This window comes from Grammomys surdaster, unplaced genomic scaffold (genome assembly GCF_004785775.1).
Source record: "Grammomys surdaster isolate TR1022 unplaced genomic scaffold, NIH_TR_1.0 220, whole genome shotgun sequence".
Taxonomy (NCBI): domain Eukaryota; kingdom Metazoa; phylum Chordata; class Mammalia; order Rodentia; family Muridae; genus Grammomys; species Grammomys surdaster.
This window is the reverse complement of record NW_021604665.1, coordinates 5,540,839-5,565,406: the sequence shown is the minus strand read 5'-3', so window position 1 is coordinate 5,565,406 and position 24,568 is coordinate 5,540,839. Positions and strand designations below refer to the sequence as shown.

The following is a 24,568-nucleotide window of genomic DNA, read 5'->3' as shown; positions in this document are numbered from 1 at the left end:
ACACACACACACACACACACACACACACACACACACACACACACACACACATATATATGTACATGTACATATACATGAACTTTGGTCCTCTCTACAAGATCTACAAGTACTTTTAACCAGTGAGCCACGTTTCCAGCCCCTACTTTATCGTGTTAAGAAACAGTTATGAATCACCTTTGGAGCAAGTTTCCTGACAATAGTTTGGGATCGTTTATTACTCCCTGATTGTCTTCAAGTCCCATAGTAGATAGAGTATGTGCTGATAGCTTGTGTATGAGAGAAAGAGAGCACGTTTGTAAGAGCAATGACCATTGAGGGTTGGAGGTGGAGGCCAGGGACTGATTCTGATTCCCAGGGCTCTGTAGCAGGCACCTTGTTAGGAACAGCTTTCATACCCCAGAGGAAGAGCTATATAGTACTCCCTCTACCGTTGTCTGGAGGCTCCATGAATCTGACCATTGCAAGCTCAGGAGCCCTTTAGATGGCTGTCTGAAGGTCAGCAGTGAAGACACTAACAATCAGATTCTTAATGTCACATCTTATTGCAGTCATCGTAAATAACTGACTCCAGTCCTCACCCTCAAACACAGAGATGTCCTACATTCATGCACTGGGTGGTCACTGTTGTATGTTTAGCCTGTCAGCCACCTTTAGAGGGGGAAAGTGCAAGGGAACCTATCCTCTTTACAGTTCCTTACTAGAAAACACAGGGTCAGATTAAAAGGGTAAGATAGTAAATACCTTGTCTATTACCTAACAGACCCAGTTCATGTGCAGCCCGAGAATCATAGGTTGTACCATTTCTGTAGGGTGGGATGTGAATCTTCACATAGTACGGCATGTGACGAGGTGAATAACCTCATGTTACATCAAGGAGCTTTCACTGCTGTCTACAGAAAGTTTTTCTTCTTTAGCATTCTGTAGCTTATTGACCAAGGACTGTAGACCAGTAAAAAGGAGATAAGAATCTTTAACATTTAAAGCGACAACAAAAACAAGCAGACACTTCACAGTATACTGTACTCAACACAGAGAGTCAGTCACTGCACTTTGATTGTCAGTCAGAAGAGTGTTCCACTAACCTATATGACATCCAGACCCCCAACCCTACCCCAAGGCCCAAGGAACACTGTGAAAGAGGGAGAGGGGAGGTTGTGAGAGCCAGAGGTCAGGGAGCAAGAAGCCAAAGAATGCCTTCTGGATGTGACAGGGCCTTTGCACTCAAATCAGAGCAACTATGGTTGCCTGAACAGGATCAAGACAGTCAACATTCTAGCAGGGACTCAGGAGGGACTCAGCAACCTCCACCTTTACCTGAGGAAGAGCTCTTAACAGTTGATGGCTTCCTCGGGGAGGGAGAGAACGTTTTCAGAAGAAGGAGCTGGATGGTTGGTCCACCATCTCCAGTGGATGGGCTCACATTGAGAGTGTATATGGGCAGTACAAGCAGCAATCAGTGAGCTTTAAGTAACAGTAACAAGTGGATACAAAGTTGCAAGCTTGTAGGAAGGTTGGGGATGAACCTAGGACAGTAACAGTGTGGACTGTTGGTAAATATAATGAAAATGCATTATAAGAATTTCTCAGAGCATCAACAAGCATATTAAAACTTATAAACTCACCAAATTTCTCTTTCTCAGCCAGGAGCATTGAGAGTATTTATCTTTTTCCTGTACTATTTCAAGTCCTGTGTGTTCTCTCTTCTTCTGTCCCTCACACAGATTCACTTTTTCCCAACTCACACTTGTTAATTCCACACTCTAGGGACCAATGTACATTTTATCGGAGTCAACCTGTGACTCCTGTGCTAACACCACACTTAAGCAACCAGTCTGTAAAATGAGCTTCAGATTCTGTTTCATGCTCAAGAAAGCTTCCAAGATCTTACTTCGTTTAAGTGTCCTCTGCCTTAGCCAACCCAGAACAAATTGATTTCCACCCTTCTCTGCTCCAGGATCATTGTTCTCATCCCCAGGACACAAGGCTGACTTACTGAAGCTCTGTACTTCACATATCCTACATGGTTTTGTTTTCCTCCATACCATTTTTTTTCTATGAAACCCTGCTATGTGTATGCCCTCCTGAAAGTTTACAAAAAATATTTTCACTTTCCTTCACAGGCTGGCCACAAACTAGTTTTAGCTTGACAGAGAACTGACTTATCCTAACTAACTGTTGAAGATAACAGCTATCTTTGTCTCCGTGGGCTTGAAACTTCTTCTAAAGGAAGTAGTGAATCATAATACGGACTATTTTTACATCCTGTCTAGCCTAGCATCTTTGGATAAGAAGTTTTATATGTAATGTTTTGCAGTATTCAGCACTTTTGATGGCACTTGAAAACTACCGACATGATGATGAGTCCTGTTGTCACTGTCATCTTGGTAAAGGAAATATATGAACACCCCAAATCTCACTTACAAAGAAAGTATATGAATACCCCAGCTATCTCCCCACCTCCATAAAGACAGTATATAAATACCCAAACTCCCATCTTTGGATTTCACCCTTGGAGTAACTTTAATATTTAGTGTATTTTTTGATGTATCTATAAATTTTGGAGATAGGCTGTAGTCTTTGGTCTAGATTGCAGTATCAGTGAGTGCTTTGTTTAATTTTTAGGCCCACCTAGTTTCTTCCAACAGTATTGGATCATTGGTATTTGTATGCTTATATGTGTTGATTTAACTTGGCTTTTTAAAAAAATTTTATTTATTTATTTTTTCAAATTGTAATTTTTACTTATTTACACAAGGGTTATAAACACGAAAAGGCAGGATGTGGGGAAGGGGATGACACTGGAGCGTGGGAGTTCAGGGGGAATACAGATATCTTTCAGAACAGGGCATCGGCTAGGTGAAGGTTCAGGGGACAGGTCACTATGACTCTGCCTATGATTCATTTGTCCTTATCTAAGTTGGTATTATCCACCAAAGCTACCTATTTATAAGGTTTATGACTACTCAGGCTGGTAAATTTCCACAAAAGCTGCCTGTTTACAATAGCTTATAGCCATCTGTTTCAGTGTTTTTCCACAGAGACTCAAGACTTGGTGTTAGTATACATGTATTGCTGATTTTAGGCCTATGGCTGATTTTAGACCTTCAATGTATAAGCAGGGCTGCCCCTGACATCTCCTCCCTTTTCTAAGTATAGAAGGGCTGTGGTGATTCTAATTTTGCGAAGGCAGGGATAGAGGCCTGACCTCCAGTACCTGAAGGGGACCTTGTAATGACTCTGGTCCCACTGTCGTTGTCCAGTGAGGCATGAGGGCCATACCCATCCCAATTTAACTTGGCTTTTTATGTACTCCACAGAATTCCATTGAAAGGACTGGCTGTAACTTAGCTATTCATTCATTCATGAACATTTTAGTTGTGTCCATTGGAAATCCAGCACACTATCAAGCCAGTCATGTAACTGCTCTTTCAAGCATTTTAAGACTAGTGAGTGATGACAGCCATTCACTTATTTGGCAGTTGACTATAGTCTATGGCATTCTGTTGAGTAGGACCTTCTGTGTTGATGCAAATGGTCTCTCTCTAAGGAGAGGTGATGACCTACACGTGTCGAAGATGCTTGAGATGGGCATGTCTGGGACAAAGCTTCATATTAGTCAGTATGCTGTTAGATTTATATAATGTGCAACTTCAATGTAACATTGTTGCTAGAGACTACCAAATAGTGTTCTGAAAGAACACTGATAGTGTCCTCTTGCTCTGTCTCTGCATACCTAGCATTCTGAGGTAAATGGCCATGTTCAACGAATATCTATTGGATCAAAGTCACTGAGGTAGCATAGAAGCTTTAAGCTTCAGTTAGGATGAGTATCTGTTTCCTATCCACCTGACCATCTGAATGTTTCCATTAGGGCTTTTTAGCTTTACCTGCTTAATCTTTATCCCATAATAATTATGCAGTATCATGGTAATTGGCATGTGGGAAGACCCATTCTCTGCTGCTATGTCCTTCTTATCTTATTTGTAAATAAGAGTAGAGAGGATATAAAATATAAAATTCACTCGAATTTACATTTAAATTAAAACAAAGGCACGGAGATGTTCGAGCAGAGCACTAATTAATGTTGACATAGATATTGGAATATCCTTTTGCATTATTGTTAATCCACACCACAGATACTTATCTGGTGCTTTCAATGCTTCTCTGTAAAAGCTTAGCCTTCATTAGTTAAATACAAAACTTAGATATTTTTATCCAATCACCCCAGTTTTTAAATTATGGTTAGCTCTGAATTATTTAAATTCATTTTCAATACACAGTGGGGATGTGGAAGGAGAAAGGGGAGTTCTTTTGAGCCATGGATCCTTGTGGCCTGAAACAGGCAGTTGTTCTGTGGGTAAGAGTTCTTTATTTAAGATATGTACTGGCATATACAAGGCCATTTTGTGATAGGAACAATATTCTACACATTTATCATACCACAGCCCTATAGAGATAATGCTGACTGGCATTATGATAAAGCGAGATAAATGTGTACTACAAGAAAGCTTAATTTATTTTGTCAAAATGAACGCTTTGTAAATATCGGATTTAAAACAGATTAATAAGACAAAAGCTTTGGGATAGAAGACAGTTACTTTTAAAGGTGTTTTAAAAATCTTCTGATAAGGCTCCAATTTTTCTACCTTTCTGTCTTGTTGCAGACTAGTTGGTTGAATTAGAGAAGAGAATTACTATTTGACCCAACAGTTTCCCATGGTACCAGGGAACTGTCTGACAAGACTGGCTCTCTCTTTCTATGATGTGTCCTCATTGGGCTTGGTGTTTCAGTCAGGTTTATTCTCCTTGCCACTGAGTTTCTGTCACGGGCACTCAGGATAGTGGTACTGAAGCTTACTTCACACAAGCACCTTGTGGGTTGCCAGGATGTGCCTCTTGAATCTCTTAGATCATTCATCAAGTTTTAACTGGGCTCCTTGATACTGGCCTTACTCTGTGTGCTGGGGATAGCATAATGGTGGACTCCACTTCCCAGAAGCTCATAGTACACAAGGAAAGAGAGAAAGATAAACTCTCACAAATGCAGGATTCTGTGGCAGAACAGTGAATGTCAGGATAGACCCCATGAAAAGCAGGGAGTCTGAACTGAGTAGGTAGCAGGTGAGAAGGAGGAGGGAAAGAACCCAAAGGGTATGTGAGTGGATGGGTAAACATGGGTGCCTGAAGCCTGGAAGAGCACAGAACTCTGGATATTTGGATGGAATTTTACTGCTTCTGAGAGTTCCTGTTTTAGGAAGGTGGAAGAAGGAGATGCCAGTGGAAAAGATGAGGATTTGCCGTGAGTCAAGTTCCTATAGAGCACCGTGGGACCCCTTAAAGGGCACAGTGTGGTGTCTGCATTGCACAGATTACGCAGTGAGCCCTGGGTTTGTGTTTCGGTGAGTGAGAGCAAGTGAGTAAATACAAACTGTAAAAGTGCAGTATTGTCCATAGTAGGGGAAGAACGACATGTAGTAGGGTGGACATGTCTTTTATTGTGGATTAGGATTATTTCAACTAACCAAAGCTTTGAACAGATCCAATAAATTAATACAGCCTCCCATTTTTAATTGAGTTTGCTCACACATTCTTAAACATCTATGACTGAGAAATATGGATTTTGTGTTCCATGAGGACATTGGGTAGACTTGGGAAAGCGTCTATTGGGTATCTATTATGTAGAGGTTGCCAAACAGTTTACAGTGTATAGGGAAGATTGCATAAGAAAGAGTTACCTGGGGGCTGGAGGGATGGCTCAGCGGTTAAGAGCACTGACTGTTCTTGCAGAAGTCCTGAGTTCAGTTCCCACAACCATCTGTAATGGGATCCAATGCCCTCTTTTGATGTGTCTAATGACCTACTTGTGCCAGAAATAGCCCACATTTACAAGGCCAACAGAGAGAAGTATGCACCTTCTTTGAGTTGGCTTTGTGTGCAGCTGCTCAGGTTTCCACGGACATCTTTCTGCCTAAGCCAAGCCCATGTACAACAGACTAGCAAGAGAGTGGACACAGAAATATGCTATAGCACAGTGCTTTCCTGAGGGCCCAGGCAGAATGGGTCTCTTCATACTTTGTCAGAGTTTTCCACAGAACTCAGGAGTCTGAGTGCATCCTGGGGGCTCCTGGAAATTGGAACAGCATCCCCTGAAAGTCATCTTCCTCCACCTTCCTCCATAGTGCTATATGCTGCAAACAGCAAGTGAAGAGCATCAGGGCATTTAACACATGTAACACCCCAAGAAAGAGGATGGGATTTTCAGACATGGAGAGATTTGGGTTATGCTTTTGTATGGAATGAGACTTTCCTACTGGAAACTTAACAGTAAATTCAAGCATAAGCCATTCAAAGACTGAAACACAAGGAAGGAGAGGGACTTTAAGTGGAAATAAAAAGGAAATTCCTTCAGAAATTAAAAAAAAACCTCAGTGCAGAGCATCAAGGATGTATATTCTAGGAAGATGTTTTAAAATCTCTTCATCCATACTTTTTTTTAATTGAATATTTTATTTACATTTCAGATGTAATCCCCTTTCCCCGCCACCCAGGAACCCCCTATCTCATCCCTCCTCCTGCTTCTATGAGGATATGCCCCCGCCTACCCTCCCACTCTCACATCCCCATCAACAATTTCCCCCACACTGGGGCATCTAGTCTTCACTGGACCAAGGACTTGTTCACCCATCTATACCTGACACTGTAATCCTCCTCTACATATACAGCTGGAACCATGAACCCCTTCCTAAGTGCTCCCAGGTTTAGGTCCTGGTAGCTCTAGTTGGTTGGTATTGTTGCTTTCCTCATGGGGCCACAAACCCTTTCAGCTCCTTCAGTCTTCTCTCTCCCTCCTCCATTGGGAACCCCATGATCAGCTCAATGGTTAGCTGTGAGCTTCCGCCTCTGTATATTTTAGGCTCTGGCAGACCTCTAAGGAGACAGCTATATACTTAAAGAAATAAAAAAATTTAAAAAAAAGCAGAGCATTACAGGCTATTGTCAATGTCATTGGTTACCCAGAAGAACCTGACAGCAAGACCTTGTTGTTGAAGACACTTTGTGCTAGAATCATAGCACTTGGAGAAATCTGGCTGGTTCTCAACTAGAATCTTCATCTCCACTGCTTATTGTGTATAATACTGAAAGGTGCTATGTATGCTGCCTGAGGAGAAAAGTCACCACTATTTTAGCATATTGTATATGAACCTCACATACGATAATAATATGCTTGGCAAGATGTGCCCACCGGTGCAGCAGCGGTAGGATTGTCATGGGAGTATTCTGATCACTTCTTGATTGGATTTAAAACCTGTTCCATGAGTTGGAATCTATACCTGAAACTGTCAAGGAGACTAAGAATCTGTGGCCATAAATATCATGGATCCTAGGAGAAACCCTACTACTGTCATTCTGCTAAGTGAACATAGGGATAATGACTTATTGACACACCCATAGATCCGTGCATTGCTGAACCCTCACTAAAGAAGCTGATTCTCACAGTAGATGGTGGTTAGCACAGAGACCAAGCCCATATGAGGAGAATAAGAGACTTTGGGTACTCATTTCCAGTTCTCAGTCCTCAATGGGATGTCTGTATCACAGTCCTCCAAGGCTCAGGGATCTGGGGAAGAGGCTGTAGGAGCCAGAAGTTGTAGATGAATTCAGGGAAACAATGTTTTCCAGAGACATTTGCACATGTCCACTCTCAGAAACAATATAAGCAAGAGTTACACATACTCAAACCAGATAAAATCCCAATATGGAGGACTGGAGGTGGGCATGGAGTTTGACACCTAGCTGAGGAGGTATTAGCACTTGCTTACTGGGGGAAAGAGAGACTTCAATGCCTTGACTCCTGATATATTTACCACACTCTGGTATATATTACTCACACCCAGAGTAGTTTTCCAATACAACTTGAACATGATGGTTTTTAAATGGGAAAGAGAGACTTTGAAGTTGAATGTGTCAGGATGGGTGGGAGGGTCTGGGTAGAAGTAGAGGAACATGATTAAAATACTTGGTATAAAATTCTTAAAGAATAAATAAAACATTATTTCAAAGACAAAGCTGTTCTGTTTGTTTTAACTCTCCAAATACATATAAACTAAGTCCACAAATGAGAGACCAACTTGAGAATTCGGCCATTCTTTGTAACAGAACAAAGCAGTTTGAAACTTAGACCTAGAAAACAATATACACTGCACTAACTACCATCAAAAACCAGGGGGCACCACTGTCTTGATTTTTTTTTCCTTTCTGTGTAAATGGAAATTAATTACAACTTGAAGATGAAGGTATTATATGTTTTCCCAAACCAGGAAGGCATAAGGCTTTTAAAAGAATTTTATTTTAAAAATAGACGCAACAGGGCATCTTCTCATTTAGAGTAGATTGTGATGTTCAGTAGCAGGAGGGGCGGACATACCTCCCACAAGGCACTCTCCTGTGGAGAAATGGCCCAGGAAAGTGGGCAGATGCCATTGACAGTTATTTTAATAGAATCTAACTTCTGGGACGTTGCTTCAGCTCCGAGCTGGGCTCCAGCTGATCTAGAAGCTCTACTTTCTCAGTGCTTTTCTCCCTGTGAGGTCCAACCTCCTTCAGTTCTCACCTCTGCTGTGAGGTTCATAGGCAATCCTCAGCACAGAAAGACATCCAAAGCTGGCACTGTACTGTCTGTTCTGTCCTCCTGCTCTCTCCTTGCTTCTGGAACATTTGCTGCTAGGTCTTTCATAGAGAAACTCCATCGGGATAATCTATTACCAGGGCCCCTGTGTGCTCCTGTTAGGTATTAACAGGAGGTTTCTTTCTGCAAATGCAGCAATTTAAAATTCCAGAGCACCTTGTTATTTTATCAAGTATCACTTTTTAAACAAACAAAGGAAAACTGACTAAAAAATTTTTATAAGAACTTGGTATTATATTTTCTTTCATCTAAATCTTTATAAAGTATATTTATAGAATAGAAGAATGTACTGAATGTATACATGCAGAATATTCAAATGAAACCTTTTTATTAAAAAGAAACTATTTTTTAAAAACCCAACAAAACAAAAAGATAAGAAAAGAAAACCCCACAGGACCCATGGGATGGCTGTGTGTATGAAGAGGTTTGCCACACAACCCTGACAACCTCAGTTCAATTCCTGAAACCCACACAAAGGGGTCCAGGGGAGAGAGGACCAAATCCAAAAAATTGGCTTCTGAAATCCACACACATGGCATGGCATGTACACCTCATCATGACCATGATGATAAGTAAATTTTTAAAAGATCAACTCTAATGGACCAAAGATTTTACCATAAGACCCAAATTTCAGAAACCACTAGAAGAAACATACAAGTAACACCTGAAGATCTTGGTACAGGCAGAGGTTTTCTGGATAGTATCTCAAAGCACAGGAAATAGAGGCATGAATGATGGCGTGGCACAGGGAACTACGAACAGAGTGGAGACGGTGTATAGAATGGCAGGGAATCTTTGCTGGCTATACATCTGATCAGATGGTCTTACAGAATCTATGAAGAACTGAAAAAGAAAGCCACCGAGAAGTAGCAGTGACGTTAAAACACAGTGAAATGATCTGAATGGATATAATATACTCAGCGAAGAATACAAGTGACCAACAAATATATGAAAAAAATGCTTAGCATCATTAGTTATTGGGAAAAATGCAAATCAGAACTGTAAGGAGATACTATTGCACCCCAGCTAGAATGTATACTATTCAAAAATTTAAGAAGTCAATTCTGGTAAAGATATGGAGAAAAAGAAACCCCACAGTTGTGATGCAGTGGAATATAAATGAACACAGTTACTATAGAAAACAGCGTCAAAGTTCCTAAAACAGCGGAAATGTGTCTCCATTTCTCTTTTGATCCACATATCCTACTCCTGGGTATAGCATGGAAAAATAAAGAAGAAAATCAGTTGCTGCGTGAAGCCTCTCTTGTGACAGTTATGCTAGGCTCCCATCCAGAGGACAATTTTAAAGAGTCTATTCTTTTTCCTTCCATTGTGAGTTCCAGGGATTGAACTCAAGTTGCCTGGCTCACGTAGAAAGTACTTTTATCTGATAAGACATCATGCTAACCTGGTTCTTCCTAATCTGAAGTACTATTTACCACAGGAGAAGAATCTGAAGACTTCATACTGGTATAGAACGTGAAGGACCTTGGTTTGATTGCTGTAGTACTCATTCACTGAAATACTGTCAATGTAAAAAGCTTTTATCTTCATCTTTCCTTTCATTGAAAATAGTATTTTCTCATAGAATATATACTGATTACAGCTTGCCTTCTCTCCCTCAATTCTTCTGAGTTTCTCCTTCCCTTCTTTCCCCTCCAGATTCACACTCTCATTAAAAATGAACAGGCTTTTAAGAGATAACTACCAAACATGACAAATTAAATAAAATAAATGAAGCAAAAGACTATCATATTGAAGTTGGATATGGTAACCCAACAGGAGGGAGAGAGTCCCAAGAGCAGACACAAGAGTCAACGATCCACTTGTTCTTACTGTCAAGAGTCCCATAAAAATGCTACACTAATAGTGATAATACTTACACAGAGGACCTGGTGCAGACCCATGAAGATCTTTAAAAAATTTGAGGAGATGGAAACATTTAACCTTCTTTGTTTGATTATACATGTATCAAGTTATTACATCCATCCCCCCAACTGCTACAATTAAAATAATAAATATATTATAGTACATTCTGGGAAGACTGCTATGTAGAGTCAGCTCAACTCAGAAAACTGGTTTTTATTTCTATTTCCATCTGCCTTTTGCTGTGTCTTGACAGTTTTGGGAACAATCGGAAGAGGGACAGTGGATAAAAGTGCTTTGAAATGACAAGAGTTCTCTGTAGTTGCAGGGTGAGATCATTATGGTATTTGGAGCTGGAAAAAAAAACCCAACTTTCTTAAGCTTCATGTCCTTCTAGCCCAGTTCAGCAGCAGTCTCTCTGGCATAATAACTCATGCAGCAATACACCATCCTCTTCCTTGGCACATACTGACTTAAATAGGGAATGGTTAACCTAGATCACAAATCTATTTGACTCAAGTGCTATTGGGGTTGATTGGGACCATCAGATAATAGCCCAGGAACAGTGGCTACATAAGGAAAAGAAGACATGACCCTTTCATAAAGTTGTGAAATGCTCCCCTGTTCTCATCATAATGTACACCTGGTGGTCCAGTTGGGATTTTAATACAGTGACCTTTTTATATTATTATCTTGCTGCTTTTATACAAGGATGTTTCTAGTGGACATCTCTAGTATAAAGGAAGAGATATATATTTAAGGGTCATCATGTGGCCTCTGATATTTAGACTGTATGTTACCCTAGTCTCTTTGTACCCCTGGACCTCAGAGTTTTCAAGCCAGGAGAAAAAATATCAACCTCAGTTTTGGAGGAAAATTTATATGAGAAAACATAGGATAAACAATTAGCAAGAGCCTGGCACTCAATGAGAAAAGTTGCCCACAGCATCAGTAGAGCATGGACTTTATATTTTTGTTTACTTGACATTGATGGTCTTTCTTATAACATTGAGAGAGTCTGTCCTGTTTTCTCTAGATAACTCCATCTTATCTGTAGAGACAGTTTAACTGTTCTCTGTCCATACTGGATGTCCTTTCTTGCTTTCTTACACACCATTGCTGTGCATAGAAGGGGCAAAAGTGCCTCTTCTTTTAAGAGGCATCCAGCTTTTTACTCTGAATTACAACACAGATTGTGGCTTGGCATTTATGGCTTTCTTCCTGTGGTGGTGATACATTCCTTCTTTACCTAATTTGTTGACAGTTATTATCGTTAAAGGGGTGTGGAACTTTCATAATGCTTTCACAGACCTACCAAAATGATCATATGATTTTTTTATTGGACGTTTTATTTACATTTCATATGTTATCCCCTTACCCCATTCCCCCCCCCCCCCGCACCCAGGAACCCTCTATCCCATTACCCCTCCTCCTGCTTCTCTGCAGATGTACCCCTCAGGCTGGTAAAATTCTCCAAAAGCTGCCTGTTTACAATAGCTTATAGCCATCTGTTTAAATGTTTTTCCACAAAGACTCAAGACTTAGTGTTAGTATACATGTATGACAGGCCTATTGTTGATTTTAGGGCTATGGCTGATTTTAGGCCTTCAGGCCTATTGTTGATTTTAGGCCTATGGCTGATTTTAGGCCTTCAGTGTATAAGCAGGGCTGCCCCTGACATCTCCTCCCTTCTCTAAGTATAGAAGGGCTGTGGCGGGGATAAAGGCCTGACTTCCAGTAATTGAAGGGGACCTTGTAATGGCTCCGGTCCCCCTGTCGTTGTCCAGTGAGGCATGAGGGCCATACCCATCCTGATGGCTTTTTCCTGGAGAGGGGATACTTTTGACATCAAACCCTCTGCAGTCAGGCTTGTCCCTCAGGGAACCCAGAGAGATATTTTTAACTTTTATTTATACTCTGTTGCAGTGCTTAGCCTCACACCCTAAGCAAGAATTCAGATAGCCAGTCAGAGGGGGTTCTGGGTGGCCCCTCTCTGCTTGGTCTAGGGGGGGAAGTCCCCTCTTTTAGGTTGGGTGGAGATGGGTTTTGGGAACACCCTTGATAGAGTAACAACCTCATCTTGAGTCTCGTGGTCCTCCATAGCTAACTTATGATAATGTATCTGAATAGGTTTTGCTTCCAAATTATCTATCTGTTGTTTCACAAAGTTAGTCAGCCTATTTAAGGCCCAGGGACCAGAAGAAATAAGCAAAAATAACCCCATTAATGGTTCCAAGATGGGAGGAGGTAGCGTTGACAACCATGGAGAGGCTGAAAACCAATTCTTGTACCAGCACTCATCTTTCTCTTTCTCTGTCTTTTCTCAGGGCCTTCTTTGACCTTTTTCATGCTCTCTTTAACCATCCCTGTCTTGTCTATGTAAAGGCAACATTCTTCTTTAAGGACTGTACACAGTCAAGAGCTGTACACAGCCTTTTCTATTGTAAAAGAATAAATCAAGTCCAATAACGTCCTTTGCGATTTTTGGAGGTCTCTTCAGACAGTAAAATGAGGGATTTCTTCAGATTCATGATGTCAACCTCTAGCTGTTTGATGTTCTTGTCAATGGCACTTCGAAGGTCTGAGTAGTATAAATTCAGAGGCCAGCATCTGGATTAGTACTTCTAACACCAGACATCAGGTGTGATTCATTTTTACCTGGAAAGGAAAAAGAGGGGAATTCTCAGGGAGAATTCTCTTCCATGGATATCAATTGTTATACATCTTATTTATGGTTGGGCCTGCTTTGTGGGGATATCTAATTATTTCATTAATCTTTTTGGTAGCCATTTAGCTCTGCCTTCTGTGGTATCAAACAGGCATATCAATCCTCGGCCCCATAAGAAAACTGGGTCTGGATCACCTGAGTTTTTAATCTTAGCCATTCTGACTGGTGTGAGATAGAATCTCAGGGTTGTTTTGATTTGCATTTCTCTGATGACTAAGGATGCTGAACATTTCTTTAGGTATTTCTTGGCCATTTGAGTTTCCTCAGTTGAAAATTCTTTGCTAAGCTCTATACCCCATTTTTTAATAGGGTTATTTGGTTGTCTGGAGTCTAATCTCTTGAGTTCTTTGTATATATTGGATATTAGCCCTCTATCAGATGTAGGATTGGTAAAGATCTTTTCCCAATTTGTTGGTTGTCATTTTGTCCTATTGACAGTGTCCTTTGCCTTACAGAAACTTTGCAATTTTATGAAGTCCCATTTGTCAATTCTTGATCTTAGAGGATAAGCCATTGGTGTTCTGTTTAGGAACTTTTCCCCTGTGCCCAAGTATTCTAGGCTCTTCCCCACCTTCCATTCTATTAGTTTCAGTGTATCTGGTTTTATGTGGAGGTCCTTTATCCACTTAGACTTGAGCTTTGTACAAGGAGATAAGAATGGATCAATTTTCATTCTTCTACATGTTGTCCTCCAGTTGAACCAGCACCATTTGTTGAAAATGCTGTCCTTTTTCCACTGGATAGTTTTAGCTCCTTTGTCAAAGATCAAGTGACCATAGGTGTGTGGGTTCATTTCTGGGTCTTCAATTCTATCCATTGATCTTCCTGCCTGTCTCTGTACCAATACCATGCAGTTTTTAATCACTATTGCTCTGTAGTACAGCTTGAGGTCAGGGATGGTGATTCCTCCAGAAGTTCTTTTATTGTTGAGAATAGTTTTTGCTATCCTGGGTTTTTTGTTATTCCAAATTAATTTGAGAATTTCCTTTTCTAACTCTGTGAAGAATTGAGTTAGGATTTTAATGGGGATTGCATTGAATCTGTAGATTGCTTTTGGCAAGATGGCCATTTTTATTATATTAATCCTGCCAATCCATGAACATAGAAAATCTTTCCATCTTCTGAGGTCTTCTTCAATTTCTTTCTTCAGAGACTTGAAGTTCTTGTCATACAGGTCTTTCACTTGCTTGGTTAGATTCACACCAAGGTATTTTATATTATTTTCGACTACTGTGAAGGGTGTCATTTCCCTAATTTCTTTTTCAGCCTCTTTATCTTTCATGTAGAGGATGGCTACTGATTTGTTTGAGTTGATTTTATAACCAGCCACTTTGCTGAAGTTGTTTATCAGGTTTAGGAGTTCTCTGGTGGAAGTTTTGGGGTCACTTAAGTATACTATCATATCATCTGCAAATAGTGGTATTTTGACTTCTTCCTTTCCTATTTGTATCCCTTTGACTTCGTTTTGTTGTCTAATTGCTCTGGCTAGGACTTCTAGTACTATATTGAATAGGTAGGGGGAGAGTGGGCAGCCTTGTCTAGTCCCTGATCTTAATGGGATTGCTTCAAGTTTCTCTCCATTTAGTTTGATGTTGGCTACTGGTTTGCTGTAAATTGCTTTTACTATGTTTAGGTATGGGCCTTGAAATCCTGATCTTTCCAAGACTTTTATCATGAAGGGATGTTGAATTTTGTCAAATGCTTTCTCAGCATCTAGTGAGATGATCATGTGGTTTTTTTCTTTGAGTTTGTTTATATAGTGGATTACATTGATGGATTTCTGAATATTGAACCATCCCTGCATTCCTGGGATAAAACCTATTTGATCATGATGGATGATTGTTTTGACGTGTTCTTAGATTCGGTTAGCTAGAATTTTATTGAGTATTTTTGCATCGATGTTCATAAGGGAGATTGGTCTGAAGTTCTTTTTCTTTGTTGGGTCTTTGTGAGGTTTGGGTATTAGTGTAATTGTAGCTTCATAGAACGAATTGGGTAGTGTTCCTTCTGTTTCTATTTTGTGGAATAGTTTGAAGAGAATTGGTATTAGGTCTTCCTTGAAGGTCTGATAGAATTCGCACTAAAACTATCTGGACCTGGGCTTTTTTTGTTGGGGAGACTTTTAATGACTGCTGTTATTTCCTTAGGGGTTATGGGACTCTTTAGATGGTTTATTTGCTCCTGATTTAACTTTGGTACCTAGTATCTGTCTAGGAAGTTGTCCATTTCATCCAAGTTTTCCAGTTTTGCAGTAGGATCTGATGATTTTTTTGAATTTCCTCAGTTTCTGTTGTTATGACTCCCTTTTCAGTTCTGGTTTTATTAGTTTGTATACTGTCACTGTGCCCTTCTGATTAATCTGGCTAAGGGTTTATCTATCTTGTTGATTTTCTCAAAGAACCAGCTCCTGGTTTTGTTGATATTTTGTATTGTTCTTTCTGTTTCTATTTGGTTGATTTCAGCCCTGAGTTTGATTATTTCCTGCATTCTACTCCTCTTGAGTGTATTTGCTTTTTTTTTTGTTCTAGAGCTTTTATGTGTGCTGTAAAGTTGTTAGTGTATGCTCTCTCCAGTTTCTTTTTGTAGGCACTTAGAGTTATGAGTTTTCCTCTTAGCACTGCCTTCATGGAGTCCCACAAGTTTTGGTATGATGTTTCCTCATTTTCATTAAATTCTAAAATGTCTTTAATTTCTTTCTTTATTTCTTCCTTGACCAAGTCATCATTGAGTAGAGAGTTGTTCAGTTTCCATGTGCATGTGGGTTTTCCATTGGTTTTGTCATTATTAAAGACCAGCCTTAGTCTGTGGTGATCTGATAAGATGCAAGGGATTATTTCACTCTTTTTTAATCTGTAGAGGCCTGTTTTGTGGCCAATTATATGGTCTATTTTGGAGAAGGTATCATGAGGTACTGAGAAAAAGGTATATTCTTTTGTTTTAGGATGAAATATTCTATAGATATCTGTTAAATCCATTTGGTTCATAACTTCTGTTAATTTCAAAGTATCTTAGTTTAGTTTCTGTTTCCATGATCTGTCCATTGCTGAGAGTAGGGTGTTGAAATCCCCCACTATTATTGTGTGAGGTGTAATGTGTATTTTGAGCTTTAGTAAAGTTTCTTATATGTATGTAGGTGCCTTTGCATTTGGAGCGTAGATGTTCAGAATTGAGAGTTCACCTTGGTAGATTTTTCCTTTGATGAGTATGAAGTGTCCTTCCTTATCTTTTTTGATTAATTTTGGATGAAATTTGATTTTATTTGATATTAGAATGGCTACTCCAGCTTGTTTCTTGGGACCATTGGCTTGGAAAATTGTTTTCCCCCCTTTTATTCTGAGGTAGTGTCTGTCTTTGTCACTGAGGTGCATTTCTTGTATGCAGCAAAATTCTGGGTCTTGTTTGTGTATCCAGTCTGATAGTCTGTGTCTTTTTATTGGGGGAATTGAGACCATTGATGTTAAGAGATATTAAGGAAAAATGATTGTGGCTTCCTGTTATTTTTGTTATTAGAGGTAGAATTATGTTTGTATAGTTATCTTCTTTTGGGGTTGTTGGAAGATTAATTCCTTGCTTTTTCTAGGTTGTAGTTTCCCTCCTTGTGTTGGCGTTTTCCATCAATTATCCTTTGAAGTGCTGGGTTTGTGGGAAGATATTGTGCAAATTTGGTTTTGTCATGGAATATCTTGGTTTCACCATCTATAGTGATTGAGAGTTTTGCTGGGTATAGTAATCTGGGCTGGCAATTGTGTTCTCTTAGGGTCTGTATGATGTCAGTCCAGGCTCTTCTGGCTTTTACAGTCTCTGGTGAGAAGTCTGGTGTAATTCTTATAGGTCTGCCTTTATATGTTACTTGACCTTTTTCCCTTACTGCTTTTAGTATTTTTCTTTGTTTTGTGCATTTGATGTTTTGATTATTATGTGACAGGAGGAATTTCTTTTCTGGTCTAGTCTATTTGGTGTTCTGTAGGCTTCTTGTATGTTTATGGGCATCTTGTTCTTTAGGTTAGGGAAGTTTTCCTCAATAATTTTGTTGAAGATATTTACTGGTTCTTTAAGTTGGGAATCTTCACTCTCATCTATACCTATTATCCTTATGTTTGGTCTTCTCATTGTGTCCTGGATTTCCTGGATGTTTTGGGTTAGGAGCTTTTTGCATTTTGTATTTTCTTTGACAGTTGTGTCAATGTTTTCCATGGTATCTTCTGCACATGAGATTCTCTCTTCTATCTCTTGTATTCGGTTGGTGATGCTTGCGTCTATGATTCCTGATCTCTTTCCTGGGCTTTCTATCTCCTGGGTTATCTCCCTTTGAGATTTCTTTATTGTTTCTCTTTCCATTTTCAGATCCTGAATAGTTTTGTTTAATTCCTTCATTGTGTTTTCTTGCAGTTCTTTAAGGAATTTCTGTGTTTCCTCTTTAAGGGCCTCTACCTGTTAACTTGTACTCTCCTTTACTCCTTTAAGGGAGTTAACCAATGAGGTAAAAAAAAAATCAGCATACTAAAAGCTATCTGATATCATGGAAGGACATTTTACAGCATAGAAGTGAATTGTATTGCCAAATGCCCAAAATGACCTGCAGATTCCTGTCAAAAACCCAAGTGGCATTTTAACAGAAATGGAAAAAAAATTCCTAGATTTTATGTGAAGTCACAAAAAACTCAAATATATGTAAAGTTTATAGTAAGAAGGAAAGACTCAGAGATGTCACACTTCCTGATCCATGGACATTTCAGAGCCATAGTAACCACAGAACAGTATAGGCGTGCCAAAAAAGTAGACACACAGAAAACTGAAACAAGACAGAGAGCCTAGCAACAAACTTACACTGGTGTGATCAAGGCACTCTGCCTCAGTAGTGATACTTAAAAGAGTGGAGAGCTGCAAAGCCAAAGACTGCCTCATACCATACACAAGGATAAATCAGAGACTGCCTCACAACATACACAAGGATATGTCAGAACACACCACAGACTACTGTGACACCAGGAACTACAAAACTGAGAACTGAATTCAGGAAACAAAACCTTGACACTGGTGAAGGAGTTTTAGTTATGAAACCAAAACACAGGCAACAAAAGCAAATCCAAACTAGTGAATGTGCGGCTAACCAAAGGCTCTTCAAAGGCAGCCATGAACGGAAAGAAAGGGCAGCCCAGAGAGTGTGAGAACTTATTTGCAGACCACACTTCTGTTTGTAAAGATCTCTCTCCCTCTTCCTCTCCCTCTTTCCCTCTTTCTCTTTCCCTCTCCCTCCCTCTCTCTCTCTTGCTTTCCCTCTCTCTCTTTGTGTGTGTGTGTGTGTGTATGTGTTTGCACACATGCACTTGAATGCACACAAGTGCCCACGGAGTCTAGAAGCAGGCATCAATGTCTTGCAATTGCAGTTACAGGTGGTATATGAGTAAAGGGTAATGAGAACTGAAGAGTAGTCCTCTGAAAGAGTATATCCTTTTAACTGCTGAGCCATCTCTCCAGCTCCACAAACCAGACTTCTGTCAGGGATTCAGATATAATACATAGGGGTTTGAAGAACTTAGTATCTAGTTGTCTGTCCTTTGTGAAGCCAGAACAAATAGGTTCCATGAGTCTTGGGAAGGAAAGCGGTGAGGTTCTCGAGGCAGGCAGTCAGGCAGGGTTCTGGGTCATGGGAATGCCAGTGCCAGTGGCACAGGTGGCAGTGGCACAGGTGGCAGTGGGAGGCAGGTGGTAGGCTGTGGCTGTGGCATGGAGCCTGACCAGTCAGACCAATCTCAGGTCCAGTGATGAAAGCTTTGGAAGAAAGAACTCTTCCCCAAGGGCTACAGCTCAGTAAAACAAACACTCTTAGATGATTCCTGGTACACTCTATTCCATGTGGACAGGGACTTTATAAACATTGAGAAGTAGTGTGAGGTTTAGGGGTAGATGTTTTATATTGGCTCAGTTTGAGATGCCAGTGATGCTCTATTAGCTTGGAGAAGGACTCCAGGTGTTTTCCCTATGGGACTGATTGTCATGGTCCTCTCAGTGGGGTGCCATGGTTGCCTAGGTGAGCAGATAGAGGTGGGCAGGGAGTTGAGCCACTTCTACCATTCACAATTCTGAGATTCATGATTCACGGGATTTGAGCTTATGCAACCATACTAGTTCTTCTGTCTGGTGACATGGTCCACTTTTCCCACAGTATCCTCAAACCAAAACCTCATTAAAAATTAACAAAAGTCTTGAATAGCTGCTTTTCACGGAGAAGACAGTTATCAAACAGACACCTGAAACAGTGTTCTACCTCACTGTAGTAATTTACACTTATTAGAATGACTGTTATCTAAACCACAAGGGGATGTGGAGATGTAGTCAAGGGGAACTCTCATGTATCGTTGGCAGGAAAGAGAATTGGCACAGGCATCATGGAAAGCGATATCAAAGCTCCTCAGAAAATGTTTACATATACAGTAATCCTCCTAGGTATAATTCACAGGACATCAAATTGGCCCTTCCTCCGTGTGTGGTGCTGGGGACCCAGCCCAGAGTGTTGCACATGATAAGCATACATTGTGAGCCACATTCCCATCTTCAAGTTCACTATCTCTAAGGCATCTGCACCTCCACCCACCCCGCCATTTTCACTGAAGTAGTTGGGAACTGGAAACAACCTAGTAACTTCACTGATGGAGAGAGTAAGAAAATACGGGCTAGACTGGTATTTGTTCATACCAAGAAATCCTGGTGTCTGAAAATACGCATGAAACAAGAGGGCTTTATGTTATGCTAATAGAATAAGCTAGGAATCAATGGGCCAAAGGACTCCTTGATCTCATGTGTACACGATTTTCAAAACTTAGAATTCCTGGTAGTCCAGAGAAGAGTTGTGGATTCTAGAGCTGAATGGCTTGGTAGGATGGTGCTGTTGTCGAAAGAGTGCAGGTCTTTAGCTACAAGGTACACAGGTTTCAGGAATCTAATGGTGACGAATGACTACAGATGAGTTAACTCACTCGACTCTGGAAGTCATCACACATTGTACTGTACACACATAGCAAATTGTTGTGTTTACCCTGATACAATTTATTAAAGTCTCCATTTTAAAACACCAAAGTAACCTATGGGACATACATTTCTGTAGCTCAGAAAACACGGAATACAATTATTTATTATCCAAGGAGGGGGGAACTGCAGCACCTACTTGGGGATGGTTCCTATGTTGTTTCAACAAGAAAACAGAGCCAGTTTTTCTTGACTCACCACCATCCCAGCCCCAGCTCAGTTCTGTAATTAACTCATAGGGTGAATTCACCCTTACAATCCAGTTACCCTGTGAACCTGTGGGACTAACCATTCCCTATGGTGGAGATTCTTTCCTTCTGTCTGTGTTCAGTTCCAGAGATCTACTGTGCTGTGTTTTTGCTTCATGAACATGACACAATCTTATCAGCAGACTTCTGTATGTTCATGGATACTGAGGAATGGGGTATAGTGACTCACAGGTGAACTAAACATTCCAGGATAATCACATGTGGGCTATGAGGCAAGGCTGAGTCCTGTCACCTTCAGTTAGCTTTCACTATATGACAAATTGTGCCTCACCATTCAGCTGTTCACTGCAATGGCCTACAGAGATATCAACATACGAGAAAGTAGGTTTAACTTTTAGTGTAGATGCTCTTTGTTCATAGCCAAGACGAACACTGTGACATCAGCATCTGCCACTGGAGCTTGCAGCCAAAGAGGATGGCCATCACAGTATCTAGCATTTCCTGGAACAAAAACCTGGGCCAAAGTTTTTTTCTCCTGAACCCATTGTATCCTTTTGTGTTTCTGGGCAAGTGTTTCAATCTCTGTCTCTTTGGAGAAACTGATGGTAAGAGGAATTAGATGACAAACCCGAGGTCTTTAAAACAACTGAGAAAGCAACATGGTGAGACTCAGATCAGGGCAGGGACCCCATAAAGCATCAGCTCTTATCAACTCTATTAAAATCTGGTAGACAACTCCAAAAATGCATTTTCCAGAGTATGTGGAGATGTGGAGGGACTACTAGGTTCTTAAAAAAATAATAATTTTTATTTTACACACACACACACTAGTGTTTTACCTTCATGTACACCTGAGTGCCAGAAGAGGGCATCAGACCCCATTACAGATGGTTGTGAGGCACCATGTGATTGCTGGGAATTGAACTCAGGACCTCTGGAAGAGCAGCTAATATTCGTAACTCCTGAGTCATCTCTCCTACCCCCCATCCCCACTAGATTCTTTACATACACTTATGCAATCATTCCTGTCAGTCAAGTTTGTGTCAGTCTGCTAATTTGTATTAAGCTTTGCCACCCACACGGGGAGGAAGAAAGCATGTCTCAAACACAATGCAACCTTTGTTTTCCAGCTTCCATTGTGATTGAGAAGTGGTGGTGCCACATGGATCCTTGCTTGGAAGGAGAGGACTGTAAAGTGCTTCCAGACTCCTCGGGTTGGTCCTGTAGCAGTGGTAATAAAGTCAAAACCACCAAGGCAAGTATGCTCAAAAGGTGGTTGTAATTCACAACCACAGCTGAGGTAGCTGTTAACTCTGGGGGGTTCCTGCTGTGACTGGATCTCCCCAGCAGGAGAACAACATTGTTTTTTGTTGATAAACCAGTCAGGGCTGTACTACACTGAGGCTTTAGTCTTTCAGGAAAGTGCATTTGCCAGCGCCACTGTGTGTGTCAGGGCAGTGATTTGGTGGGTGATTTTAGACAGGGCCCCTAAATTCACTTCTGCTCCTTCACAAGCCCAATTTAAAGTAAAGGTTTCAGAGTTGACAGAGCAGTGTATCAAAGCAAAAGCCCGCCTCCAGGTGATTTATTCTGCCATAGAGACTGGAGACTGGCTGGTTGAGATTTTTACTCAAGTTTCTCTCAGCTTCTCCCTAGTGGCTCCCATTCTGAATTCCTTTTTGCCTGATGGAAAACACAAGCTATTCAGTTCTTCTGGGAGAAGGCAAACTTCATTGTCTCCTCATATCTACTCAATTACTTTGATCTTAGATGTTTTTACTACCAAATCCTTCCACGACTGCTTTGCCAGCTCCCATTCAATCCACCATCACATGCAGATGACTATTGGCTTCCTTCCAGTAGAGACGCCATACAATGGTTGCAACAGTATTTGTGAGATGCCATTCCTCTAAAGCAGGACATCCTAACACTTTTGACCAGCTTCAGTCACTGTGCTAGCCCTTATAGACAATATAGCCCTTCTTCTTTCTGCTCCAAACCCCCTGAGCTTCTGCTGTTGGGTCTTGTCACATTGCTTTTGAGGTACCTCTTCCCTCTTATATGATGTGCTTCCTTCTCCTCTTTTCTAGCCAACTATTCTTCTTCTAGGAATTCATCCTTGTTTGCATCTGTGTTTGGTGTCTCTGAGTGTCTGCTAGGTTTACATTTTCCATCATAGCTGTATTCCTCTACGACCCATTTTTCTACCCATTGTTCCCTGTCTATTGTGGTATCTGTGAAGTCAGGGACTTGTTTGTCTTTGCTTATGTTTGTAGGCTGAGATCCAGCTGTGTCTCCATAGTTATTTCTTGAAGACCACTAGAGTTACAGGGGCTGCAATGATGTCCATTCAAATTCATTTCCCATTAGAACATGGCTTGTCCTTGCTAATGATGTTGTGATGACAATAACCTTTGTATTGGCAGGATTGGTGTGGATTTCACCAATCACAGGCTAAAATGTTAAATGGTAATTGCATCTCAACTAATCATGCACAGGTTTTTGTTTGTTTTGTTTTTTCATTATTTCCTAAATAATACAATATAAAGACCATTTCAGGCTTGAGACATGGCTTAGTAGTTAAGACTGTTCACTTGCTGCTTTTGTTTAGGACTTGGGTTCAGTTCTCAACCCATGTGCTGGTTTACAACAAGTGTAACTACATTCCCTGGGGATCCAGTGCCTCTTCTGGCCTCCATGGTCACTACCCCCATGGGCAATGTATGAGCAGTCTGAGCTCAGACATACCTGTAGACAAAAATCCTTACACATATAAAAATCATTTCTGTTGCACTTGTGCTATAGTTGTTAAAAGCAATCTAGAGATGATTGAAAGTAAAAATAATCTCCATCCACTATATGCACCGATCAAGGTGAGTTTTCAACATGTACAGATTTTGGTATCTGTAGGAGATCTTGGAGGCAATCTTCTAAAGACACCAACTTACAACCCTCTTTTTATACCCAGGTTAGAGAAAAATCTGTGGAGTTAACTCTCCCACACTCCACCATTCCCAGTGGGCCACTCCCAATAAACTTCCAACCACCTAAAGCCATTGTACTTGCTAAGCAAATTCTGTTTCTTGCTTCTGACTCCTTTCAGATGTTCCCATAAGTATCTTCTAAATAAAAAATATTGAAGTCTCTTATGAGGTTAAAAAAAATAATCTTCTATCAGTGATTAAAATAAACTTTCATTGTATTTCTTGTAGACTAAGAGATAACATTTTAGAAGATTAAATTTGTATTGATTTTTAGATATAAATGTAAAACAAGATTGAGTGGAAGCCAAGTGAATTCTGGAAAAAGAATGTGTGTAAGTAGTTCACTTAGGAAAGTGGCTCTCTCTCTCTCTCTCTCTCTCTCTCTCTCTCTCTCTCTCTCTCTTTATGTGCAGTTAGTGAGAGCATTAGCAGGAAGCAAACCTTTAGGGTTGTTTTGCCTTTGTGTGCTGGGAATATGAGTTTGCTCTAGCTAAATTCTCAATGGTAGTGACATTTCATTTATCTCCAGGAAAGATGTAAAAACATAATACAGTTCCCCAAGCCACTGTAATACTTGAGTTGCTTTTTTTTTCACAGTGATATGCCAATTGGGAATAATCTGGAAGGTATAAAGCATCATTTCCTTTATTAATCCAAGTCAGTGGGCCTTGAACTACATAAAACATTTTATGTCTGTTATGGCTTATATACACACAGAAGTTCATTAGGGGAGCCCAGACCACCTCCCATGCTGAGCCTGCTGTTCTAGGAGCTGTATCTCTTGCTTGAAATGGTACTGACCTTATATCACTGGGGCGGTGCGGGGGGCAGATAGCCTGTAAAGGCCAAGCAGTGGCCTCCCTGAAGGAGGTATTAACTACAACAAAGCAGTTTCCATTTCCCTTAAAGAGTCTGTATACAGCAGCATGGGAACAGAGAGCTCAGAATGTCAGGGCTTGGGTAGTAAGCCACTTATGCTAGGGTTATTTCCCATTTAAATGCAAATTCATAAAGAGTTAGCAGGCAGTTTGAGATACTAATGGGATCTGTCTCAGAGATGAAAGCGGGG

The 24,568-nt window shown here is 40.5% G+C and overlaps 1 protein-coding gene across 1 annotated transcript in view; it reads left to right on the top strand.

Annotated features, from left to right (window-relative positions):
* Window positions 1–24,568, top strand: part of Tafa4 (TAFA chemokine like family member 4) — a 204,261-nt gene that overhangs the window by 168,894 nt on the left and 10,799 nt on the right. Inside the window, exon 5 of the mRNA XM_028773113.1 lies at window positions 21,646–21,770. Coding sequence (XP_028628946.1) covers window positions 21,646–21,770 — 125 coding nt within the window. The remainder of the gene's footprint in view (window positions 1–21,645; window positions 21,771–24,568) is intronic.